This window comes from Plectropomus leopardus, chromosome 13 (assembly GCF_026936395.1).
Source record: "Plectropomus leopardus strain MGB_pleo_1.0 chromosome 13, ASM2693639v1, whole genome shotgun sequence".
Taxonomy (NCBI): Eukaryota; Metazoa; Chordata; class Actinopteri; order Perciformes; family Serranidae; genus Plectropomus; species Plectropomus leopardus.
Window position 1 is genome coordinate 9,853,750 of NC_142188.1, and position 24,879 is coordinate 9,878,628.

The 24,879-nt window shown below is 37.6% G+C and overlaps 1 protein-coding gene across 9 annotated transcripts in view; it reads right to left on the minus strand.

The window, feature by feature from the left end:
- The window catches only part of camkmt (calmodulin-lysine N-methyltransferase), a 178,901-nt gene that overhangs the window by 37,568 nt on the left and 116,454 nt on the right, over nt 1-24,879 (minus strand). For 4 of the 9 annotated variants that reach the window (XM_042501696.2, XM_088086629.1, XM_088086628.1 and 1 more), the window contains exons 12-13: nt 15,243-15,340; nt 9,733-9,795 (exon numbers count right to left, since the gene is read on the minus strand). In XM_042501696.2, coding sequence (XP_042357630.2) covers nt 9,733-9,795; nt 15,243-15,340 — 161 coding nt within the window. Of the gene's footprint in view, nt 1-9,732; nt 9,796-10,076; nt 14,321-15,242; nt 15,341-24,879 lie in introns of those variants that run through there. The other 5 variants (XM_088086633.1, XM_088086632.1, XM_088086631.1 and 2 more) reach the window with 5 other exon arrangements.

Consider the following 24,879-nt stretch of genomic DNA (forward strand, 5'->3'; position numbering starts at 1 on the left):
TTTTTTGGACATGCGAAATAATGTTTTTTGTGTGTTTTATGTATTTATTTCCACTTCTTATACTATGACACGTCTCTACAAACTAATTTAAGTCATTTTTAGCCATTTTTGGGAGCGGTCAAAATTTGACTTTTTTCGACATACTATACTATTGCCTTGTTGGACATTTTTTGGACATGCGAAATAATGTTTTTTTGTGTGTTTTTCAGCCTTTATTTCCACTTCTTATACTATGACACGTCTCTACAAGCTATTATAAGTCGTTTTCAGCCATTTTTGGGAGCGGTCAAAATTTGACTTTTTCGACATACTATACTATTGCCTTTTTGGTCATTTTTTGGACATGCGAAATAATGTTTTTTTGTGTGTTTTTCAGTATTTATTTCCACTTCTTATACTATGACACGTCTCTACAAACTAATTTAAGTCATTTTCAGCCATTTTTGGGAGCGGTCAAAATTTGACTTTTTTCGACATACTATACTATTGCCTTGTTGGACATTTTTTGGACATGCGAAATAATGTTTTTTTGTGTGTTTTTCAGCCTTTATTTCCACTTCTTATACTATGACACGTCTCTACAAGCTATTATAAGTCGATTTCAGCCATTTTTGGGAGCGGTCAAAATTTGACTTTTTCGACATACTATACTATTGCCTTGTTGGACATTTTTGGACATGCGAAATAATGTTTTTTGTGTGTTTTTCAGCCTTTATTTCCACTTCTTATACTATGACACGTCACTACAAGCTATTATAAGTCGATTTCAGCCATTTTTGGGAGCGGTCAAAATTTGACTTTTTCGACATACTATACTATTGCCTTTTGGTCATTTTTGGACATGCGAAATAATGTTTTTTGTGTGTTTTTCAGTATTTATTTCCACTTCTTATACTATGACACGTCTCTACAAACTAATTTAAGTCATTTTAGCCATTTTTGGGAGCGGTCAAAATTTGACTTTTTCGACATACTATACTATTGCCTTGTTGGACATTTTTTGGACATGCGAAATAATGGTTTTTTTTGTGTTTTTCAGCCTTTATTTCCACTTCTTATACTATGACACGTCTCTACAAGCTATTATAAGTCGTTTTTAGCCATTTTTGGGAGCGGTCAAAATTTGACTTTTTTCGACATACTATACTATTGCCTTTTTGGTCATTTTTTGGACATGCGAAATAATGTTTTTTTGTGTGTTTTTCAGCCTTTATTTCCACTTCTTATACTATGACACGTCTCTACAAGCTATTATAAGTCGATTTTAGCCATTTTTGGGAGCGGTCAAAATTTGACTTTTTTCGACATACTATACTATTGCCTTTTTGGTCATTTTTTGGACATGCGAAATAATGTTTTTTTGTGTGTTTTTATGTATTTATTTCCACTTCTTATACTATGACACGTCTCTACAAGCTAATATAAGTCGTTTTCAGCCATTTTTGGGAGTGGTCAAAATTTGACTTTTTCGACATACTATACTATTGCCTTTTTGGTCATTTTTGGACATGCGAAATAATGTTTTTTGTGTGTTTTTCAGCCTTTATTTCCACTTCTTATACTATGACACGTCTCTACAAACTAATTTAAGTCATTTTTAGCCATTTTTGGGAGCGGTCAAAATTTGACTTTTTTCGACATACTATACTATTGCCTTGTTGGACATTTTTTGGACATGCGAAATAATGTTTTTTGTGTGTTTTTCAGCCTTTATTTTAACTTCTTATACTATGACACGTCTCTACAAGCTATTATAAGTCGATTTCAGCCATTTTTGGGAGCGGTCAAAATTTGACTTTTTTCGACATACTATACTATTGCCTTTTTGGTCATTTTTTGGACATGCGAAATAATGTTTTTTTGTGTGTTTTTCAGCCTTTATTTCCACTTCTTATACTATGACACGTCTCTACAAACTAATTTAAGTCATTTTTAGCCATTTTTGGGAGCGGTCAAAATTTGACTTTTTTCGACATACTATACTATTGCCTTGTTGGACATTTTTTGGACATGCGAAATAATGTTTTTTTGTGTGTTTTTCAGCCTTTATTTCCACTTCTTATACTATGACACGTCTCTACAAGCTATTATAAGTCGATTTCAGCCATTTTTGGGAGCGGTCAAAATTTGACTTTTTTCGACATACTATACTATTGCCTTTTTGGTCATTTTTTGGACATGCGAAATAATGTTTTTTTGTGTGTTTTTCAGTATTTATTTCCACTTCTTATACTATGACACGTCTCTACAAGCTATTATAAGTCGATTTCAGCCATTTTTGGGAGCGGTCAAAATTTAACTTTTTTCGACATACTATACTATTGCCTTGTTGGACATTTTTTGGACAGGCGAAATAATGTTTTTTTGTGTGTTTTTCAGTATTTATTTCCACTTCTTATACTATGACACGTCTCTACAAACTAATTTAAGTCATTTTTAGCCATTTTTGGGAGCGGTCAAAATTTGACTTTTTTCGACATACTATACTATTGCCTTTTTGGTCATTTTTTGGACGTTGGTAATACTGTTTTTTTGTGTGTTTTTCGGCCTTCATTTTCACATTGTATATTAAAACAGGCCTCTACAAGCTATTATAAGTCGTTTTCAGCCATTTTTGGGAGCGGTCAAAATTTGACTTTTTTCGACATGCTATACTATTGCCTTGTTGGACATTTTTTGGACATGCGAAATAATGTTTTTGTGTTTGTTTTTCAGCATTTATTTCCACTTCTTATACCATGACACGTCTCTACAAGGTATTGTAAGTTGTTTTCAGCCATTTTTGGGAGCGGTCAAAATTTGACTTTTTTCAACATACTATACTATTGCCTTTTTGGTCATTTTTTGGACATGCGAAATAATGGCTTTTTGTGCATTTTTCAGCCTTTATTTCCACTTAATATACTATGACACGTCTCTGAAAGCTATTATAAGTCGTTTTCAGCCATTTTTGGGAGCGGTCAAAATTTGACTTTTTTCGACATACTATACTATTGCCTTTTTGGTCATTTTTTGGACATGCGAAATAATGGGTTTTTTGTGTGTTTTTCAGCCTTTATATCCACTTCTTATACTATGACACGTCTCTACAAGCTATTATAAGTCGTTTTCAGCCATTTTTGGGAGCGGTCAAAATTTGACTTTTTTCGACATACTATACTATTGCCTTTTTGGTCATTTTTTGGACATGCGAAATAATGTTTTTTTGTGTGTTTTTCAGCCTTTATATCCACTTCTTATACTATGACACGTCTCTACAAGCTATTATAAGTCGATTTCAGCCATTTTTGGGAGCGGTCAAAATTTGACTTTTTTCGACATACTATACTATTGCCTTTTTGGACATTTTTTGGACATGCGAAATAATGTTTTTTTTGTGTGTTTTTCAGCCTTTATTTCCACTTCTTATACTATGACACGTCTCTACAAGCTATTGTAAGTCGTTTTCAGCCATTTTTGGGGGCGGTCAAAATTTGACTTTTTTCGACATACTATACTATTGCCTTTTTGGTCATTTTTTGGACATTCGAAATAATGTTTTTTTGTGTGTTTTTCAGCCTTTATTTCCACTTATACTATGACAAGTCTCTACAAGGTATTGTAAGTCGTTTTCAGCCATTTTTGGGAGCGGTCAAAATTTGACTTTCTTCGACATACTATACTATTGCCTTTTTGGTCATTTTTTGGACATGCGAAATAATGTTTTTTTGTGTGTTTTTCAGTATTTATTTCCACTTCTTATACTATGACACGTCTCTACAAACTAATTTAAGTCATTTTTAGCCATTTTTGGGAGCGGTCAAAATTTGACTTTTTTCGACATACTATACTATTGCCTTGTTGGACATTTTTTGGACATGCGAAATAATGTTTTTGTGTGTGTTTTTCAGCATTTATTTCCACTTCTGATACCATGACACGTCTCTACAAGGTATTGTAAGTTGTTTTCAGCTATTTTTGGGAGCGGTCAAAATTTGACTTTTTTCGACATACTATACTATTGCCTTTTTGGTCATTTTTTGGACATGCGAAATAATGGATTTTTGTGCATTTTTCAGCCTTTATTTCCACTTAATATACTATGACACGTCTCTGAAAGCTATTATAAGTCGTTTTCAGCCAGTTTTGGGAGCGGTCAAAATTTGACTTTTTTCGACATACTATACTATTGCCTTTTTGGTCATTTTTTGGACATGCGAAATAATGGGTTTTTTGTGTGTTTTTCAGCCTTTATATCCAGTTCTTATACTATGACACGTCTCTACAAGCTATTATAAGTCGTTTTCAGCCATTTTTGGGAGCGGTCAAAATTTGACTTTTTTCGACATACTATACTATTGCCTTGTTGGACATTTTTTGGACATGCGAAATAATGTTTTTTTGTGTGTTTTTCAGCCTTTATTTCCACTTCTTATACTATGACACGTCTCTACAAGCTATTATAAGTCGTTTTCAGCCATTTTTGGGAGCGGTCAAAATTTGACTTTTTTCGACATACTATACTATTGCCTTTTTGGTCATTTTTTGGACATGCGAAATAATGTTTTTTTGTGTGTTTTTCAGCCTTTATTTCCACTTCTTATACTATGACACGTCTCTACAAACTAATTTAAGTCATTTTTAGCCATTTTTGGGAGTGGTCAAAATTTGACTTTTTTCGACATACTATACTATTGCCTTGTTGGACATTTTTTGGACATGCGAAATAATGTTTTTTTGTGTGTTTTTCAGCCTTTATTTCCACTTCTTATACTATGACACGTCTCTACAAGCTATTATAAGTCGTTTTCAGCCATTTTTGGGAGCGGTCAAAATTTGACTTTTTTCGACATACTATACTATTGCCTTTTTGGTCATTTTTTGGACATGCGAAATAATGTTTTTTTGTGTGTTTTTCAGCCTTTATTTCCACTTCTTATACTATGACACGTCTCTACAAACTAATTTAAGTCATTTTTAGCCATTTTTGGGAGCAGTCAAAATTTGACTTTTTTCGACATGCTATACTATTGCCTTGTTGGACATTTTTTGGACATGCGAAATAATGTTTTTGTGTTTGTTTTTCAGCATTTATTTCCACTTCTTATACTATGACACGTCTCTACAAGGTATTGTAAGTTGTTTTCAGCTATTTTTGGGAGCGGTCAAAATTTGACTTTTTTCGACATACTATACTATTGCCTTTTTGGTCATTTTTTGGACATGCGAAATAATGGCTTTTTGTGCATTTTTCAGCCTTTATTTCCACTTAATATACTATGACACGTCTCTGAAAGCTATTATAAGTCGTTTTCAGCCAGTTTTGGGAGCGGTCAAAATTTGACTTTTTTCGACATACTATACTATTGCCTTTTTGGTCATTTATTGGACATTCGAAATAATGTTTTTTTTGTGTGTTTTCCAGCCTTTATTTCCACTTCTTATACTATGACACGTCTCTACAAGCTAATATAAGTCGTTTTCACCCATTTTTGGGAGCGGTCAAAATTTGACTTTTTTCGACATACTATACTATTGCCTTTTTGGTCATTTTTTGGACATGCTAAAAGATGGATTTTTTGGCGTTTTTCCGCCGTTATTCCCACATTGTATACTAAAACGCACCTCTGCAAGCTATTATAAGTCGTTTTCAGCCATTTTTGGGAGCGGTCAAAATTTGACTTTTTTCGACATACTATACTATTGCCTTTTTGGTCATTTCTTGGACATGCGAAATAATGTTTTTTTGTGTGTTTTCCAGTCTTTATTTCCACTTCTTATACTATGACACGTCTCTACAAGCTATTATAAGTATAAGGACATGTGAAATGATGTTTTTTTGGTCTTTCTTTTTCAACATTGTATTCTATGATGCGACTCATCAAGCTCTCCTGAGTATTTTTTTGTCATACTTGGAAATTGTCAAAATCTGACCTTTTTTCGTCATAGTATACCATGCAGTTTTTAGATATTTTTTGGACATCCTAAATTATGGTGTTTTTGGCCTTTTTTGACATTGTATGCTATGACATAACTCTACAAGGTATAATAAGTTATTTTCAGCCCTTTATTGGGCATGTAAAAATTTTACCTTTTTGGAAATAGTATACTATGCGGTTTTCTGCCCCTTTTCAATACGCTAAATTATGACTTTTTGGGCTATTTTTTCAACATTGTATGATATCATTGTATGATATGATGCATCTCTATAAGCTATAACAAGTCATTTCCATCCATTTTGGGGGCATGTCAAAATTTGACCATTTTTGACATACTATAGTATGGGTTCTGTTTGGCCATTTTTTTGGACATGCTAAATTATGATTTTTTTTGGGGCTCTTTTTCAACATTGCATGCTTTGACGCAACTCTACAAGCTCTAATAAGTCATTTTTTGACATGCTTTATCATGAAAGGTTTAATATGTATTTTTCACGCATTTTTTTTGTCATGTCAAAATTTGACGTTTTTTGACATATTATACCATGTCTTCGTCCGCCATGTTTTTTCAAAATTTTAAGTCATGTCGTTTTTATACAACAAGCTATAATGATGATGTTTTTACCCATTTTTTGACATGTTAGAATTTGACGTTTGACATACTATACTTTGTCATTTTCCACCCTTTTTTCGACATTGTGATGACCCCAGAGTCATGACCTGTTGTTGTGTATACCATGGATCGTTTGTGTCTCCAGGTTCTTGGCTCTGTGGAGCTATTGGAGCTGTGTTCCCAGCTAATTGGGAACACCTGGCCAATGGTGGGGATGGTCCCACTCTTGCTCCTGCCTTGCCATCAGCCAGCCTCACTGCCCTGCACCATTTTTTCCTTGTATTCTCTTCGCACAACAACATGCACCACACATTATCACAGCATCCACTCACCTGCAGACATCACTGATGCACAAGTCAACAGCCCGTTACATATTCTTAATGTATATCAATAAACATTAGTTGGTTTGTCTTATTTTTGAGTGCGTCTCTTTTATTTGGTGTGGGCTGCGAGCTGGCCGTAATAACATGCTATGCAACTATGAGGATTTTGGCCCTTTTTTCGACATTATATACCATGACGTGTCTCTACAAGCTATAATATGTCGTTTCAACCACTTTTTTGACATGTCAAAATTTTATGTTTTTCAACATACTATGTAGTTTTTGGCCATTTTTCGACATACTAAATTAGGACATTTTCTGCCTTTTTCTCGACATCTCAAATTGTGGCATCAAAATTTGTCAGTCAAAACAAGGGCAAAGACTGTGTTGAAATATAGTGTGTGTGTGTGTGTGTGTGTGTGTGTGTGTGCAGTCAGTGGTGGTGTGCCATGTTGCAGTGGCAACCAGCCCAAGGCCCTGGGGATGCCAGCTCGCTGGCGGCTGAGTATCAACAAAGCACAACATGACACAACACGGCTGGACTGCAGCTGAGCCCATGGTGAGTGCAGTGAAGAAAATTTGTGTGTTCGTCGGTGTGTGTTTGTATGTCATGGCTGTTGCATGTACCAGCCTATTTGACTGCATATTGTGTGTGGATAGGTGCACTGTGTCATGTTTGTGTGTTTGTGTGCAGGTAGGATGAGGCCAGGGGATACTGTGTCACTGAGGGCGATGAGTGTGTCTGCATCTCCAGGCCCATTTACAGTGCCTGTTTAAGGCAGGAATGATGTGTTGTTGTTCTGCTTTGCCGCTCTGTATAAAAGATACAAACATGGAATGGGCAAACAGTTTTTCTGCATGTAAGTCGGCCGCGGAGGGAGTAACAGTGCCAAATGTTGTCTGTGTAAAAGCGACAGCCGGCGTGTGTGACAGTTTGACAACATGTTGGGGCACAAGGGACACAAGTGCGGAGTTGGTAGACACCCAAACAGAGCAAAGGGAGACTTGATATTCGATTTTGATTGGTCACAAACCTACAAGTACAAGTAAAAGTGTACGCTAATGTTGCCCAGTGTCACACAGATGGGTAAATGGTAGGGGTGGGAATTACAAGAGGCCCCACAATATGATATTATCCTGATGCTCAAGTTGCAATGAAATATTATTGGGATTTTAAACATATTGGAAAAACATATACTATGATATATTACTTATTTTAAACTGTTAATTGTTTTCCCAAGGGAAAACCTTTTTAACACCTGTTTTATGTAAAAAAAAAAAAATTTTTAAAAATTTAAAAAAGAAGAAAGTTTCCAGTTTTTTCAACTTTTTTTTTTGTTGGTTTGTTTTTTTTTTACAGCATAATGTCTGAAAAAAGGAACTGATTTATTTATTCTGGTAGGCCATACCAAAACTTACATTTGTATTTGCAATATTAATCATTTATATAAAATAATAGCTAATAGATATATATATTTTTTTTATTTTGGTCGATTTTTTTTTGTTTTATCCCTTTCATACTATTACCACCGAGCTATCTTATCTATTTTTTTTTCCTAAATATGCATTTCTATTATGAATATTATTGCTATGATTAACATTGTCAATATTATTGTCATTTTCTTACTATCATTATTTTAATTATAATTGATATATTTATTTTTTAATTGTATTCTTTTTTTCTCTTTTAATTAGTTCTTCCCCTTCTGTTTTGTCTTTTTGTACCAACAAATTAAATGTTTTTTGGATAATTAAATAATTAATACATACATACGTAAAGCGAACAATATTTGGCATCCAGTGATACAATATTGCCACACAAAATACTGTGACGCTATGCTCAACAAAATACAAGCAACTGAAGAAAATATCTTCACCACTTTAACAACATATGTTTAACTTAAACAAAAGCAAACTGAGACACTAATTTGACAACACATACACAATATTAAAAACCACACTGCAAACAGGGAAACACAAGCAAATACAGAAAATATATAAGCCACAGTAGAAAAGGTTTCACGGTGCATTGACAAAACACTCATTTGCATGGATGACACTAAATCAAATGTTTGAATATCTTTCGTCTTTTCAACAATTTTGTCGTCCTTCATCATCCACCTCTCGCTTCCCTTCAGTCTTTACTCCCTCTGTCCCCTGCTTCCTCCTCCCTGTGCTCGCCTTGCTCCCCCTCTCCTCTTTTCCTCCCCTCTCCATCTTGACACAGTGCACTGAGCCTAATCGTGGATAATTGGGTGGGAGGGGCAGTGGGCCGGCCCTGCCTTTGTGTGCAAAGGGCAAGTGGTCAAGTTAATGGGGCCCTTGTGTCGAGCCGGGAGCACTCTGTCTCTCTCTTTTTCTCTGTTCGATCACTCACTCGGCCAGTCAATCTCAATCTCTCAGTCAGCTTCTCTTTTCTTCAACGGCTGAAGCTTTTTTCCCTGCTGTTTCGATCTAGTTTCACCTCATTTCCAGCGGGCTCACTTCATCTTTCCTTACAAGCCATTCAGTGTGTCTTGTCCCATTTCTTTTCTCTCCTCCTCCGCTGCCCTCTTGTCTTTTTCAGCCTTTCCCTTTCTCTTTGCAGCTTTTTCTATCTCTCCTCTGTCTCTTCAGCAAAGTGTTGGGGAGGAGAGAACAGACCTCTTTAAAATATCAAAAGACAGATCAGGAGGCCTCTCTGGTCCCTCCCTTTCTGCTAACTCTCCCTCCCTCCTTCTGACTGATAAACAGAAGAGTGAGCCTGCAGGATTAGCCCCTGTGTACTGCCTTCCCTCCCTCCTTTATCCCTCTCTCTTTTCTTCCTGTGGAGGGGTAGACTGTTGACTGGGCTTGATACGTGTGTGTGAGCACATGTGTGTGTATCTGTGTGTGTTACCTTGTCTGGCACCAGCTTAGCCTGCAGGAGGCCATTGTGTTTGAAACCCAGGCCACAGCCGATCTGGGCACAAAGGAAACTTTATTACATCGGTGAACATTTAATACTGGATTGTTAATAATGCAGTATTAAATGTTGTTTTTACATTTACACTATTATTTTTATTATTGTTATTACTGTTATTTATATTATTCTATTATTGAAATTAAATTAATCATCGTAAAAAAAGTGACAGAGGAAATATTGCTGTTTTTAGTTTTTGTGAAAATTTTCTTTTGTACAATTTCACATGGATAATTGGAGAAGAACAAGTTTCAAAAGAAAAAACTAAGCCTAGAGCCCAATTGTTTTCAAAGAAAATTTATTTATTTGTATTCATTCACACAAAAAAAGACCCACACTTAGATCACCGAGTACAACAACCATTACCCACTGATTACAGTAAAGCAGAGGAAATTAGATGTGAATGGAGAACGTCATTACATGAGGCTGTGTCCACACTAAAGTCAATAAATTGAAATATTTAATTTAAATAAATTCAGTTTTGTTGCGGGTGTCAAAGCCCAGAAATCTAACTGGAGAATTTTCTTGTAGTTTTGTTTTTTAATGATTGGACAAAAAATAATCAGTGTAGACAGAAGAATCAAAATAGATCCAATCTGAAATTGCTCTGAATTAGTGTGGGTAAGGCCTGCACATATTATTCTCTTTAATATTTAAAAACATATTTGAGCTGAGACACAGCCTACACAGTGACATAAATAGATGGGAATAGAGCATTTCTGTATGATGTTAGCCCAGGGTAATTCTCAACTGCAGCACACAAGTTTTTCTAAATAACACTGTTGTGATCCCCACCCACCCCCACCCCGACCCAACTGTCCTAGAGGCTGCCCGGGCCAACCTCAGTAGGCACCTGGCTGACACAGGAGGGTGGTCAGCTGATTAGGCTCACCTGAGCTATAAACACTGCAACAGCACACTACACAAATTCATTCACTGCTATCATTGCTGATCTACACACTCTATTGATTTTTCTTGTTAACATAGTTTAATAAAATGCTTGTTTTCAAAGAATACGTAAGCCCCCAAATGACCATTTGTATATCAGTGAATCCCCCCATGTTATGTTCAATACGGGAAGACAACTTTGTTTTGCTTGCCTGCCTTTAACAGTGATTAAAGAATTAAAAAAAAAGAGGATTCTTGATGAATTGAAGTCATGGGAGACTGTGCTCGACAACAGCAAGACGATATCAAAACCTCTGTTTACAAACTCTTACACAAGTTGTGCAGTATAATGCAAATCTCATTTATCTAGTTGTATGCTCAGTACTTCCCAGACACATTCATTTTCACTAAAACATAGTATTTTAAATAAGAAAATGCATGTTTTCTTCAGTAATTCCACGTAACACAAAGTGAGTAATCGATATACAAATGGTCAAAAGTGTAATTCTTGCATGGACTGCCAGCTTGTCACATTCCCTGAGCCAGTGTGTGATACTGACTGTCAGTGATTCCTTCAATGTCTGTTGATGTCACAGTGAGAAGTGTCCTAGCACACTGCACTAATATTACAACAATAAGTGACGACATCACTGTGTAAAATGTGACATCACCACCAGTGATCGAAGTAAAATAAAAAAGAAGTGCCTGTACTCACCTTATTCCCATTGACTAGTGGGAGGTTAGTGAACCAAAAGAATTGTCTTTTAAGTCAGTTTACAAGTGGCTGATGAATGACATGAACCAGGTTACTTTAAAGAACCAGTTTCATCACTTTGTGATTTTGGAGCTAGTGGGCACAAACTTTAGCCCGCTGTTCTTAGCTTGCATTTAGTGACGTAGGATTTGACTTTGGAATATCTGTTGTGTTAATTTCTGACTCTGATTTTGGTTTTTTTTGTCCTTTTGGAGCCAGGTCCACAAAACTGTAATTACTTTAACTAGTCGCAGACAAAGAAAAGAAGGCAGGTGAGAACAGAAAGCACCATTATAAATCTAGAGAGCCTGATACGGAGAGGGCAGAAAAGAGAACTGGCAGCTGGTGAGAAATGCCGATTTGCAAGAAAAAGTCTTAGCACTCTCTGATCACAGCAGAGGTGCATGAGTTGGTGAGATGCAGTGATGCTGCGAGAAGCAGTAAAGCAGAGTGGATATCACAGTAAACTGTTTGGGGCTGGTGATGTCACATTAGACAGCGATGAAGTCACTGTACACAGTCACAGCTGGGATGGTATTAATGTGTTAGCTCACAGATATCAAAGGTATACAGCAAACTGCATTACAGATAAAACTGTAATTAAACACACTTCTAAACCTTTGCAATGCGAACATTTTTTTGCAATGCAATTTAAGCCCTCAAAGCACTGAGACCACTGATAAAACCGGCTTAATTTACTTTTCTGAGTAGTTACGCACAGGGAATACCTCTCATTTCTGTTGGTGGATTATTTTCTTCAATATGAGGAATGTAAACAGCAGCCACTGAGAGATACTGCATAGCTTATTGGCTGTTGCATACAGCAATGGATCACAGTGAAATATGGAAACACTCTACAAGTGATAGGTACAGCTTTAGGCTCGAGTGACCCTCTGACACTTGGCGTTTCTTTAATACCACAGGAAACAGGAAACAACTAAATGCATGAGAAAAGACCTGAGTAAAACAGTTGTGCCGATAGAAAAAAAACAGAAAATGGAGGAGCAATTGGTCTGAAATGTGTGACATTTTTTCTCTTGAGGATATGAGATTGACTTTCAAGACCTAGAGTTTATCGATATGAAATCATATTCTAACCCCTGTTGTCCACTGGATGTGGCTGCATCATGTCGCTGCTCAAGCAGTCTGATCTTCAGCACCCACATTCCAATATTTTTTCGAATTGTTTGCAGATATTTTTGGGTGTTTTATATGCAGTCTGAAAACATGTCTTCAGCTCATATACTGTGATTTTGGTAGCATTTTAGTTACTGTGCACATCAAGTCATGTTTGTATGTGTACTTTCTGAATAGTGTTAATTAGCAGAAAGAAAACTGCTTCTTAATAAACAAACAAAAAATATAGTTTTGTCGTATGTATTTAAAGACTAAATGAAATAATGAGTACTCCTTCAAATATTAAGTAAACATAGCACTTACGGGACAGCGAAAAATAGACTTGGTACACATGAACTTTGAGTGAGATACTGCGTTGACAGAGCCAGTGAACAGAGTGAACTGGCAGCAGAGTGTCTGCACCCAGTGGACATTAAGAGTAAGAGACTGTTGAGAGGTCTGCATTACAAAAAAAAAAAACAGTCAAGATGTGAAGAAATCCCACAGCATATCATACATTTTTAAAAAATCGGTTCCACAGTATTTAGGTCACTTATCAATAAATGCCAGTGATAAGAGTCATTAAACCTCATGCACATGTATTGTCGTTCGCTGTCTGTCTTCAGACACACTTCCTGAAGGTTGGTTCAGACTGAGCGCGTTTAGCAGCTGCCACAGGATCTGATTGTTGCCGAGCGACCTCGCTTCTGTTGCCACACGTTTGATATCCACTGCTGTCAGTGCAACCTGGTGGACTCATAGCTGCAGACACAGTGGGGGCTGATATGTGTGTGTGTGTGACACAACAGATTTGGACTGTCAGTATAAAACTTTTAAAGAAAATTACCGGTAAAGTTGGAGTTAATGTTGGCAGACTCATAGTGTCTGTCTTTCATTTTAAACACACACCGACAGAGCTGTGTTATGTTGAATTACAATGTGATGTAGTTTAGGCTACTTGTGAAACAGGGTTAGGCAATATGAAGATAGTCAAATAGTATGATGATGTTTGGCCGAAAAAAATATTTCCCAAAATAAGATTTTTGATAAATAATCATCAGTGATGAGGATGAAATGATGTAAATGAGCAAAGGCAATTAACAGAACATCTTAAACAGTCTGGTAATTTCAAAACATTACATTAACACTAGGGCTGTCAAACAATTATTTTTTTAAATCACAATTGACCAGAATTTTAGATAGTTAATTTTAATAGTTAATTGCGATTAATCACTTTTTTTCAAGTCACTTTTTTGGTCATTATTTTGCACTGCAAAAAAAGCTTTTAAGTCCAGATTGACAAAGTAAATTAATTCTTACCAGATTATCATGATTAGGAATCAAATGACAGCAAAAACTTCACGGGACAGACTTAAAGGGGAGATTCCCATAGAGCTCATTTTAATTCTGCTTTTCAATCCCCAAAATTTAGTCTAACTTTGGAGCATTATTCAGCCCTTTCACTGAGAGCTTAGCAAGGCAGGATAGGTATCACTGGATTTCTTAGTTCTTTTAGGTTCACTTTAGCTTTACAGACTCAGCCCAGTACAGCCTGTTAAAATTATGATTGACATGTTTAAGCTGACAGCCCTAATTAAAACTGTGAGAAAACAACACATATAAAATCTAAAATTATATCTAATCTCGTATCATTATATTAATATAAAATCAATATATTGCCCAGGCTTACTGTGTACTACGTGATCTGTAGCTCCTGGGCAGCAACATTTGCTCCTCAGTCTGAACACGCCTTAATATGTCCATGTACTGTTGTAAGAAATGCACAAAAGAAGTTCTTAATACTGACCTCTGACTGGGATGAATGGGTTATATTAGAAGAAATTAAAGCGGGGGAAGAAGGGAACAAAGAGAAATAAAACTGCGAGCTGCTCCACAGTCTGTGATGGTTAATGAATTAAAACTGGCCTCCATGCTGGGGCCAGAAACACAGTGGCATAGGTTAATACTGACTGAATAAGTGACAGAGGAAATGTCCATAGTACTGACTGATGGGACTGGTTCAGTGACTGGCTTGTTGGCTGGAATGACCACTGGATTACTGGCTAACAAACTGCCATATTAGGTAACTGAATAGACTGGTTACAAACTGGTCAGCTGACTGTGTGGAAATGTGGCTCTCTTTCCTGGCTGACTGATTAACTGAAGGGATGAGTGATTAGCTGATTTGAGCAGTGACTGGTCAACAGCATGACAGGCCAACTGATTAAAGGACTGATATTTTGGAGGCTGACATTAGTTATTTGGCATATGGCAGACGGTTAAAACATACTAGGTTGGAATATATCCGCCTCTCCTTTTCTTCTTCCTCAGCCACAACAAAAGTGCCCCCACTGCTTTGGAAATGAGGCTGTTCTTCAACACTGCACACCACAAAACATGCACGCTCAAGTATTGTCCAAAGCCATGCATCATATCTGATAATAAACCCTCTCAGTGGCCGGCATTAGTATGAAAAATATCTCAAATATGACCACAGCTTGATTCACTCTCTCTGACTAAACACTTGACATTGAGACAAACGCAACCCTACTGTTTTCTAATACTGCTCTTTCAGTGCAATTCTTCCCCCTCACTCATAGTTCACATTGTCAACATGACTCTATAGCATCATTCCATCTCAAATATCCAAAAGGATGTGGAGTGGTACTGTGTGAAGCTGAGGGCTCACTTGTTTTGGTGGCTGACAGGTTGAGGTCCTTTGGTCAAGGTGACGAGGAGAGGATAGTGGATGTTCTCGTCGTAGGCGTCTTTTCCTTCCGTCAGCATCTGAAAAACACACGAAAGCATAAACAAAACAGACTGAAAATTCTACACAAGCATCCCTTCAGTTTGGTTGAATATTTTCTCTAATTTCATCAATACTTTACAATATTGTGGAACACACTGGTTGCCATGGTGTGACCATGAGGGCCCACATAGTCACTGAAAACTGAAAAGGATCAAACAAATAACTGCTACTGTGGCTTTACTGGGGTATTCTATCACACTGTTCAGTTTAACACTCACTCTCTATCCTCCAAAGAAGCCGTGCGCCACACTTTGTCTGACTAAATATTCACTTCAGAGACTGATTACCCACACCTGCACAGAGGAGGAGTCAGGTGGGAGAGACTGATTGTTCATACCTGCACTAAAGAGGAAAGAACCATGTGAAAACCCACTTTTAATGTGTTAGGAGTCAACAATTCACCTGCCCTGCATGTCTTTGGTATGTGAGTATGATGTGAGGAAACCCTGAGGAACACATGCAGATACAATGAGAACATGCAAAGTCTGCCCCCTGCTGAAAGACCAAACCTTGCCCCAACCTGGATTTGAACCAGAAACCTTCTGGCTGTGAAGTATCAGCACTAACCACCACACCACCAAGCACACATTAGAAAAACATGTTAAAAAAAAAAAGCAACTATTAGTTACAAGTAGTCAGAGGGTGAGGTTTGACCCAGTGCAATGTACAGGTACATAAGTCAGATAGTCAGTGAAAAATAATCATGTTCCTCTGCCTGTCCTCGAATTGCTTCTAATTGAACCAATGCAAGAGAACAAAAACAACCAGTCAGAGCCGAGGAGTCTCTAATGCAGCTGTCAGTCATGAACCGTGGTCAAAGTCTGCAGAACCAATCAGATATCAAGATACTGTAACTGCATTGCCTATTGAAATGCTTGGAGAAACATATTTTAGTGTAATGGCTGTAAAATGAGAGAGTTTGTTCCAGCTGGTGGGCGGCGCTTGGTGTTTGGCTCAACTGCTTCCAATATGCCGTCTGGATCACGAACTTCCTCAATTTAGAGCTGAACAGTACACTAAAAAATCTTTCTGACAACATCTCTCCGGCTCTGATTGGTTGTTTTCCACGAGCTGCAGTAGATTCTAGCATATACCATTAGAGGCTGTAGGAAATGGAAGAGTGGCATTATTTTTTTCACAAAGTATCCATCTCATGTGGACATGTAGTGAAAGTTTCAGCAAACATGTCACAATATTATATTTTAAAAAATAAAAGTTACCAACTGTAGCTTTGAAGTAAAAAAAAAAAATCTCCCCAAAATTCACACTTTAAATCTTATGGCCAATTTTTATTTCTTTTTCCTTCTTTGAACCTTTATTTAAAAAAAACAACAAGAAAATCACACTTGCAACATGACAGGTTTTATCAAGATAATGTTTAATTTATCTATGTAGTAGAGCTCAAGAACAGATATTATTGACAAAAATGGGCCTAAAATCTAAATATAAGTTTCATTACTGATCATAAAACCCCAGAAAATAGTGACAAAGGAAATGCAAAAAATTCTGACATTTTAGAAGCTTACACTAGAGAATTTTGGGCATTTTTCCTTGAAAAACAGTTGCTGCTAACATTTCTGTAAATCAGTTTACTAATTATTTAATTCAACCTCCAGTGTGCATACTCCTGCAAACACAAAAACTTTAATTTTTATACACAGACACGCGCACATGCACACACACACACATACACACACACACACACAAACACAGCTTTGTGGGATGCCCACTCGGTGCCCTTTTAAGCAGACTTGGCAGTTTGGGCATGCTCCGGCTAATCAGCTCGCCCAGCGTCTGGCCAAATGATCAGAGACTTATGAAAGTGAGTTTAGTGGGTCGGCTCATGTGAGAGTGTGTGATTGTCTGTGTGTGCATGTGTGTGGTGAGACCAGGATGGGGGCGGGGGGGGGACTGTGTGAAAAGGTTTCTCCACAACAAACAGAAACTCAGACTGACCCCAAATTCACTCCCGTCAGCGGCATGTAAGTAATATGCAAGTAAATGATCATCCCTCCAACCTACTAAACATACAAACCAAAACTCTGACTGTGTGCTGTTTTACCAACAAATTAGGCCATTTTGTGGCACTCATTAAAATCATGAAATCCTTCAAAATATCAATATCAGCATCAAAATACATTGATCAGCAACTGAAAAAGGACTTGTAATAGTTCATTTTAACCTAACATTGTTAAATGTATATTAAAACATCAATCATTCATTTTTGAAAAAGAAAAACTTTTCTCCTCAGTAAAAGTTACTTTTCTTCTACACTCAGGTGGATCTCAGCTAAACTACAATCCCTGCAGGTCTCTCCCTGCATTCAGCTGTATTAAAACACATATATTGTAATAAGTTGATTAGACAGTTGCATATTCAGTTATGAATGCATGCAATATGCAAATAAGTGTCTGACTGTGCAGGTAGAATTTAGCAATGAAGTACAAAGAGTAACCAGGACTATGGACATTTGAATTAATCAGAGTATTTAAAGCTTCTTTTGGGTGGTTGTTAGGCTGTGTTCAGGCTGACATTAGCACCACATGTAAAATGCAATTCCCTATTGAGACCACTGCTCTGACACAGCAGGGGTGCCAACACACAAAAAAGTTAAATTTATGTAATGAGCACATTTTAAAAAATCACAGGTTTTGACCAAAGTGCTTTAAATGGAAATTTCAAAATGATTTAAATTAAACTAAACAGATGCACATTTGCATTCTGCAAAAAAACTGATTTAACTTTTGCCTGCAACACATTCCATTACTTTTATTATTATTATTATAATTATTATTATTATAATTATTATTATTACTACCATATATTGGATAGCCAGAAACAGACCTTGCTCCACCTTGCTATTGACCTGATGACACGCAAGAATAAGTGACCCGTGAAACGAAACACATGCCGAAAAATGTAACCTCCCTTTTCCCCCCTTGAGTATTTTGAGCTCTTCTACTCTAATTCTCCAATTTCAGTGTGTATTGGTACTCACACATTCTACATACAAAAGTAGCTACAATGTACAAGTACACATTGGAGGTACAAGGGTATAAAACCAGAGAAAGTGGTTGTCCTGAAAATGTTTTGTGAATATAGTCTACACTGTAAAAATAAACTATTTTAACTTAAAAAAAAAGTTAATGTCAGGGCTGCCTTAAAATTATAAGTTGACTGAATTTGGGAAGAAAAGTTGAGGTCATTTCGTATTTATTTAACTTGTTTTCTCAAATTTAGTCAAGTTAAAAATTTAAGGCAGCGTGGACAATAACTTTTTAAAGTTAAAGCAAATTATTTAATTAATTATTTATTTTTACAGGTTACAACAACATACAACAGCACCCAGAAAACAGGTTTGTAAACTAAAAAAAAGCTATTTTTTTACTAATTTAAAATAATTACTTCAATTGATAACACATAAATGAATTTGGTTTTCTCAACTCGATTTCCAAACTGTTGTGTTAATCGAACTTGATGATTAGATTTGAAAAAAAAAAATTAATTCATTTATGTGTTGCTGATTGAAGTAATTGTTTTAAAGTTAGTTAAAAAATGGTCTTTTTTCCAAAGTGTGATTTAAACTGTGACCTGTCACATCTCTTTTTTAAATGTCTCATCCCTCCTGACAAAGTCAGAGATCTTTGCCACCATCTCTCCATTTTCTGCTTTTTTCCAAATTTTCTCCTTTCTTCCTGAATATGTCCAAACTGCTCGTGTCTGTCTCACCCTTCTCTCCCTCTGTCCCTCCCTTTCTCCCCCTGTGCCCTTCATGTGTGTTATCTTCCTGTGGCCATCCCTCCAGGCACCGGCCGGTGGTTGAACCGCTGACCCCCAGAGAGAGAGAGAGAGAGAGAGAGAGTGATAGAGGGAGGCAGAGAGAGCGGGAGCAGACGGCCCAGGGGGTGGTTGGGCGTGGAGGGGCAGCTGCCTGCCCCCTGTGCTAAGCCTGCTATGGGGACCACGGCCAGCATTCACATTCAAATTCTACCAGGCGGAAGGAGCAAGGAAGCGATAGATGGAGGGATGGAGCGGGAGGGAGGGAGTGGAGGGGGCCTTAACGCGGTGAGGGCTGAGAGCTCGCAGAGGTGAAAAGTTTAACAAGCAAAGCTGTTCCTCCTGATCGCAGGCTGCCTAATCAGCTTCATGGGTGGCTGGCTAAATCGGCTCTCAACGCGACCCCCCACCCCACCGACCCCACAATCTTTTTTTTTTTTTCCTTTCCAAGGTGCAAGTCATCTATTTTATTGCCACTTTCGGCTTCTGTCTCCCTCTCTCGTGCTCTCTATTTCTCTGCCTCTTTTTTTCTTTCTCTGCTTGTATAGAGCGGAGAGTAAGTGAACAAGGTGGAAAAAACGAAAGAGGAGGGGGGCTCTGAGACAAGGGAGGGACGGATGAACCGGATGTCTGGGGTCTCTCTCGGCAGGATTAGGAAACAGAGAATGAGGGATTGGGTGGATGGAGAGACGAGTAGAGGAAGGGATAGAAGGACAGGCTTGAATAAATAGAGAAGTGGGTCGTGATGTAGGAAATGGGAAGATAGAGGGGAGCAGAGGGAGGGAGAGTGAAGAAGGGGGAAGGAAGATATGTCAGAGAAAAGGGGGTGGGGGGTGGGGGGTAGCCAGGCAGCTGAGGGGGAGAGGGAAAAAGAGAGTGAAGGAGGGAGACAGAAAAGAAGTAGGCAGGGAAATGAGTGTGAGTGCATGGACACAGTGGGGATACTATTTATGCATGTGAGGGAGACGGGGTATCTACACATGTGCACACACACTCACTTGCGTGTGTGTGTGTGTTTGAGAGAAATTAAAATTCATGACTCTCTCTTCACAACCATTTGAGTAACAAGATTAAGATGGCGGGTTAGAAAATAGCGCTGGCATTATCAGGCTGCTTGCAGTCCCTCCAGCTGCTTGCCTCTCTATTCCACAACAGTGGGGATAAGAGGATAACGCGCTAGCCCTGTCTGCCCGTCCCAGCACACGCCTTACACTCACACACACAAACACACACACACACACACACACACACACTACCGCTGCACATCGGGCCTGCCTGCCTGCTGTCTCCAGTCCCTCGAGTGTGTTTGTGTCAAAGGGCGAAAGTGTGTGTATGTTTGGAAAACTGCAGCGTAGCGAGCTGGGGGTCTAGTTTGTAAAGACCTGCTAAAAACACTCCCTGCTCGCTTTTTTTCTGTCTTTCACACACACAAAGCAAACATTAAGACAGGCGGCATATTCCAAACAAAATCAAATCTGACGTGTGTCGAATCTGGCACAGCGAGGAATGCCAGTGCACTCGCAGCGACTGAGGGTACGTTTGTTTAACGGCGTCGGTGCCAGATGGAGGAGCTTGTGAGTCGCTCTGGGAGAAAGAAGAGAAGTAAAACTCAGCCTAGATGACACGTATGGAAACTTAACCAATTACAGGATATTGTTTTGTGAATATTTTAACAAGTTTCGATTTCGATTAGAGCGTGCTGCTAGCCTGAGATCAGAGTTGGGCGATAATTCAGTATGATATTTTTGTGGCTTTCAGTGGTATCATATGATGTGATCTTATGGCTTTACGAAGCTCTGCTTTCCATGCTAATGATTCCAAACAAAATACGCTGGGAAATAAGCAAAAGGGGGTTTCCCATAACACATGTGGTGAGTTAGAGTTGATTTCACTGAACATCAGTTATATTATTATCTAAGCTAAGGTAATGTTTTCAGTTTGTTTATTACCAGGATCACGTAAAATGTACTTGCCCGATTTTCTTGAAACTTGGTGGATGGGCGTAGCATGAGCTAAGAAAGAAGCCTTTCATTTTAAGAGCGAATCCAAGTGACAGGGCAAGTTTTTTTTTAACTTTTAAGTAAGGTTCAGTAGTAGAGTATTAGTTTTAGATGTGTTTTTGCATACGTTTGCTACATAATGATGTACAGATTTTGGAAACATTTCCATATTACTGTTTTTATAGTGATTTCAATTTTTTATTTGAATTACTCATTCAAAGTAATGTAACTTATTACATTTAATTACTTTTAGAACAAACGTTTTAAGCTGGGCAATAAAGCTGAAAAATGTCCAGGAATAGGCTATGCCAAAAAATGACAAAACTGCACCAAAAAGATGCAATGAAATAGAAGTATTTTTTTATTCGACATATAAGCTTTCTAGAAAAAAAGAGAATGTATTCAGCTGTAATCCCTTTGCAATTACCAATATTTTAATGATGTTTTTGTAGTAACTGTAACTGATTAAGACTGCATTTATTATGTAATTTAATAACATGTAACTAGTAATGCCCCAGCACTGCAGATATTTGTGTTACAATATGCAGTGGCCGTCTGGCAAACTAAAAACCTGCCTCTGCTTTTTCACTTTCATAGAAATGTTTTTTCATTCAGTGCCTCGTTTGCTAAAACAGCAAAACAATGACAGCTTTACAGTATCTGTTCACTTGTTAGAGTAAAAACAATGGAATAAAGAATAAATAAAATAGAGATGTGCAGATTTAATTTTAGTTTACCATGTCTTTAATATTATAAATTACTGCTCAAATTAATAGATGTATAACATATTTAACATTATACTTCAAAATGTGAAAAGTTTATTCAAACATAATCTCATTAAAGAAAGAAGTCGAGAAATTAAAAAAAAAATTAAGCAGGTCTATAAATTTGGGTTATTTCAACTACTTTTATTCTCAGTATTAAAGGCATTATATATAGGCTTTTCAATTCCAGCTTGTTCCTCAAAATTGATACACTTGCTTTTGGTCTTTGATTGTTTTAAGCCGCAGTGAAAGAAAATCCATAGTGTGTGTTCCTCTGTCGGTTCTGATATGCATTTTTCTTGTGTTCTGGTCCACCCACTGAAAGTAAATATAGCTGAAGAAAGCTAATCTGTGGTGCAAATAAGCAGCAGCTGCTCATTTGTGTGTGTGTGTGTGTGTGTGCACGATGGTAGTGTATGTTTCGCTGTGATATCATCATGAGGTGTGTTTGTGTGTAATGTCTGGCCAATATGCTGTCTGAGTGATGTCTGGTCTGTGCGGGATTGTGATATAGCTTGTTTCTTAGCTGTGTGTGCACAGTGTGTGTGTGTGTGTGTGTGTGTCTAGAATGGTCAGTCGGTCACATTCAAGCACACACACAAAACAGCACACAGGGGTTGTTCAGAGTGTTCATCAGAAGATAAGCAGAGGAGACTTAATCACCTTCAGATGTGAGGGGGGCACTTCAACTTGTCCTCATATCCACATGCAGCACCTGACCCCACTGTGCAAGTGTGTATGTGTGCATGTGTGACTGCGTGTGTGTGTGTGTGTATGTGTGTGTGCATGTGTGACAGCGTGTGTGTGTGTGTATGTGTGTGTATCATGCAGAAGTGTGAATTTCAAGAATGAGCCAAAAAGTCTGACAGTCCCCTTGCATGCCAAAGAAAAGAAAGGAAAAGCCAGCGTATTTTCAGGGTGTTTTTGATTTTTATTTCATTTAGTTTTTATCCCACATCAATTTTAGCCTGAATTTCACCACTCAGATTCTGTTGTCAAGCAACTCTCATCACTAAAACAGGTCTGAGTAGCAATTTTCCCCAAGCGGTCGAGGTGCTGGACCATTAGAATTATTCAATGACTGTATTCTGCAGCCTTGAGGCCAAATCAATTCTTTCTGCAGCTTTCTCAAACAAAGTTGCATTTCTTTTTAATTTAAAGCAATGGCAGCATCCACTCTAATGCCACTATCTCTCTTTAGTCCCTCTTCACTTTGTAATTTTCAGCTTTCCCCCCTTCTTCCTTCTTTCAGAGTCGCTGGTTTCTATTCTTACTATAATTTTGTGACCTTTTTCTAAAATAGCTGAGCTTAAAACCACCTACTATAAGACTTTTCATCTGAAGCAAATCCTCATAGATTGAATGAACTTAACGAGTATTTGTCTTATTTATGCATGTTCAAAAATCATTTGCGTTTTTCCGATCAGAAGGGGTCTCACTCTCTGCATATATAGGCCTCTATTTCTCCCTGCATCTGACCTATTTGCACAGCAACTTTTTGCATATTTTCTTCCCAGTTTTAACTAAGAAAGGAAACTAAACAGAAGACTAAACTTTATTTTGTCTTTAATTCATCATGGTAAAATAAAAATATTATAGTACACAGCGACAAAATAAACTAATGTACTACTAATTTGAATTGCCAATATCTTTTAAAGAAAATTAGATTTTTGCCTGAGTTACAATCACTGGCAAAAAAAAAAAAAATGAATCCAGGAACATTATTGTACTGCCCACAAGTTAGAGGAGGTCAAGGTGAATGACTGAGTGCAGAAATGAGAGCGATTTCAGTCCTGCGTCTCAAACAGTCTTAGAGCCTACGGTGGCGCACAACCTGATGGAGCCCATTGGTGAGTGAAATCACTCTGATTGGCAGCTTAGCACACAAGAAGAGATACGGAAGTAAAGAAAAGCAAAACGACTAAAGTCAAGAGGATGTGAGTGTTAAAATAATGTATTAATAGGTAAGATTATTCCTTTTAGCCACTGAACTCTTAAGCAGAAATGGTCATAATTGTTTGTGATATTGTTCATTAGTGCACAGTAAAATTAATTTGGTATTTCAACAGTGGGTTGTGTTGTTAATGCGCTGTGTCCCATCTTGTGCTTCAAGTCATGATGGATTTTTTTTTTAAATATTTAACCAAGACACCGATATTTCCCTCACTTCAACCAAATGCTTTTATTGGCAAAAACTTAATCATAAAAATGTTATCAAACTTTTTTTCAGGAGGGGATGTTTTCAGAAAACAATTGAGAACAATATTAACAGGGAACAGATTTCTTATTAGTTGATAAAAATGTAACCTGGTGGGCATTATCTTTTTCAGTAAAATGTATGCTAATTCAAATTATATGTATATTAACAAAACTTTTTGGGGACAGTGTTTGCACAGGTCAGTGACATTGCAAAATTTCATTCGTCTTTCTCATTACGTCACATGAAGACGGTGGCCACAAACACTCTCACTGCAGGGTGGTGTCACATGTGGACTGGGACAACTTGACCTGAACCTAAACCTGTCTTGATTCTGTCAATGTCTCCTCAACCTAAAGTTGGTTTGAGAGGGTCCAGAGCCACTTCGATATAGAATGGGTGAGTGATTGCGATGCTAAATTTAGTAAGGGACAAGTAGTAAAGAGAGAAGGAGCGAGATTTTCCTTACTGGGGTTCAGGCCACTTTAACAGGCACTTTAATGGCCAGTCTGTCCAATTGCCCCACCAGTGTTGGTGAATGTGTGTGCACCAATTTAGCCCACTCCTTGCTGTCCTGTTCTTCTGTAGCAGTGTGTGTAATGGAGTTAACAGCTGGACACCACTTCTTTCAACACTGCCGACTCATGTGCTTTCTGTCACTCCTTTTCTCTTTTTCTCTCTCCTTCCCTCTCTTTGTTTCCCTCATGGTGCCAAGTTAAGGCAGCTTCTTTTAGCTCCGGTGTGGCTCACAAAGTGTCTCTAAACATCAAACTACAGGC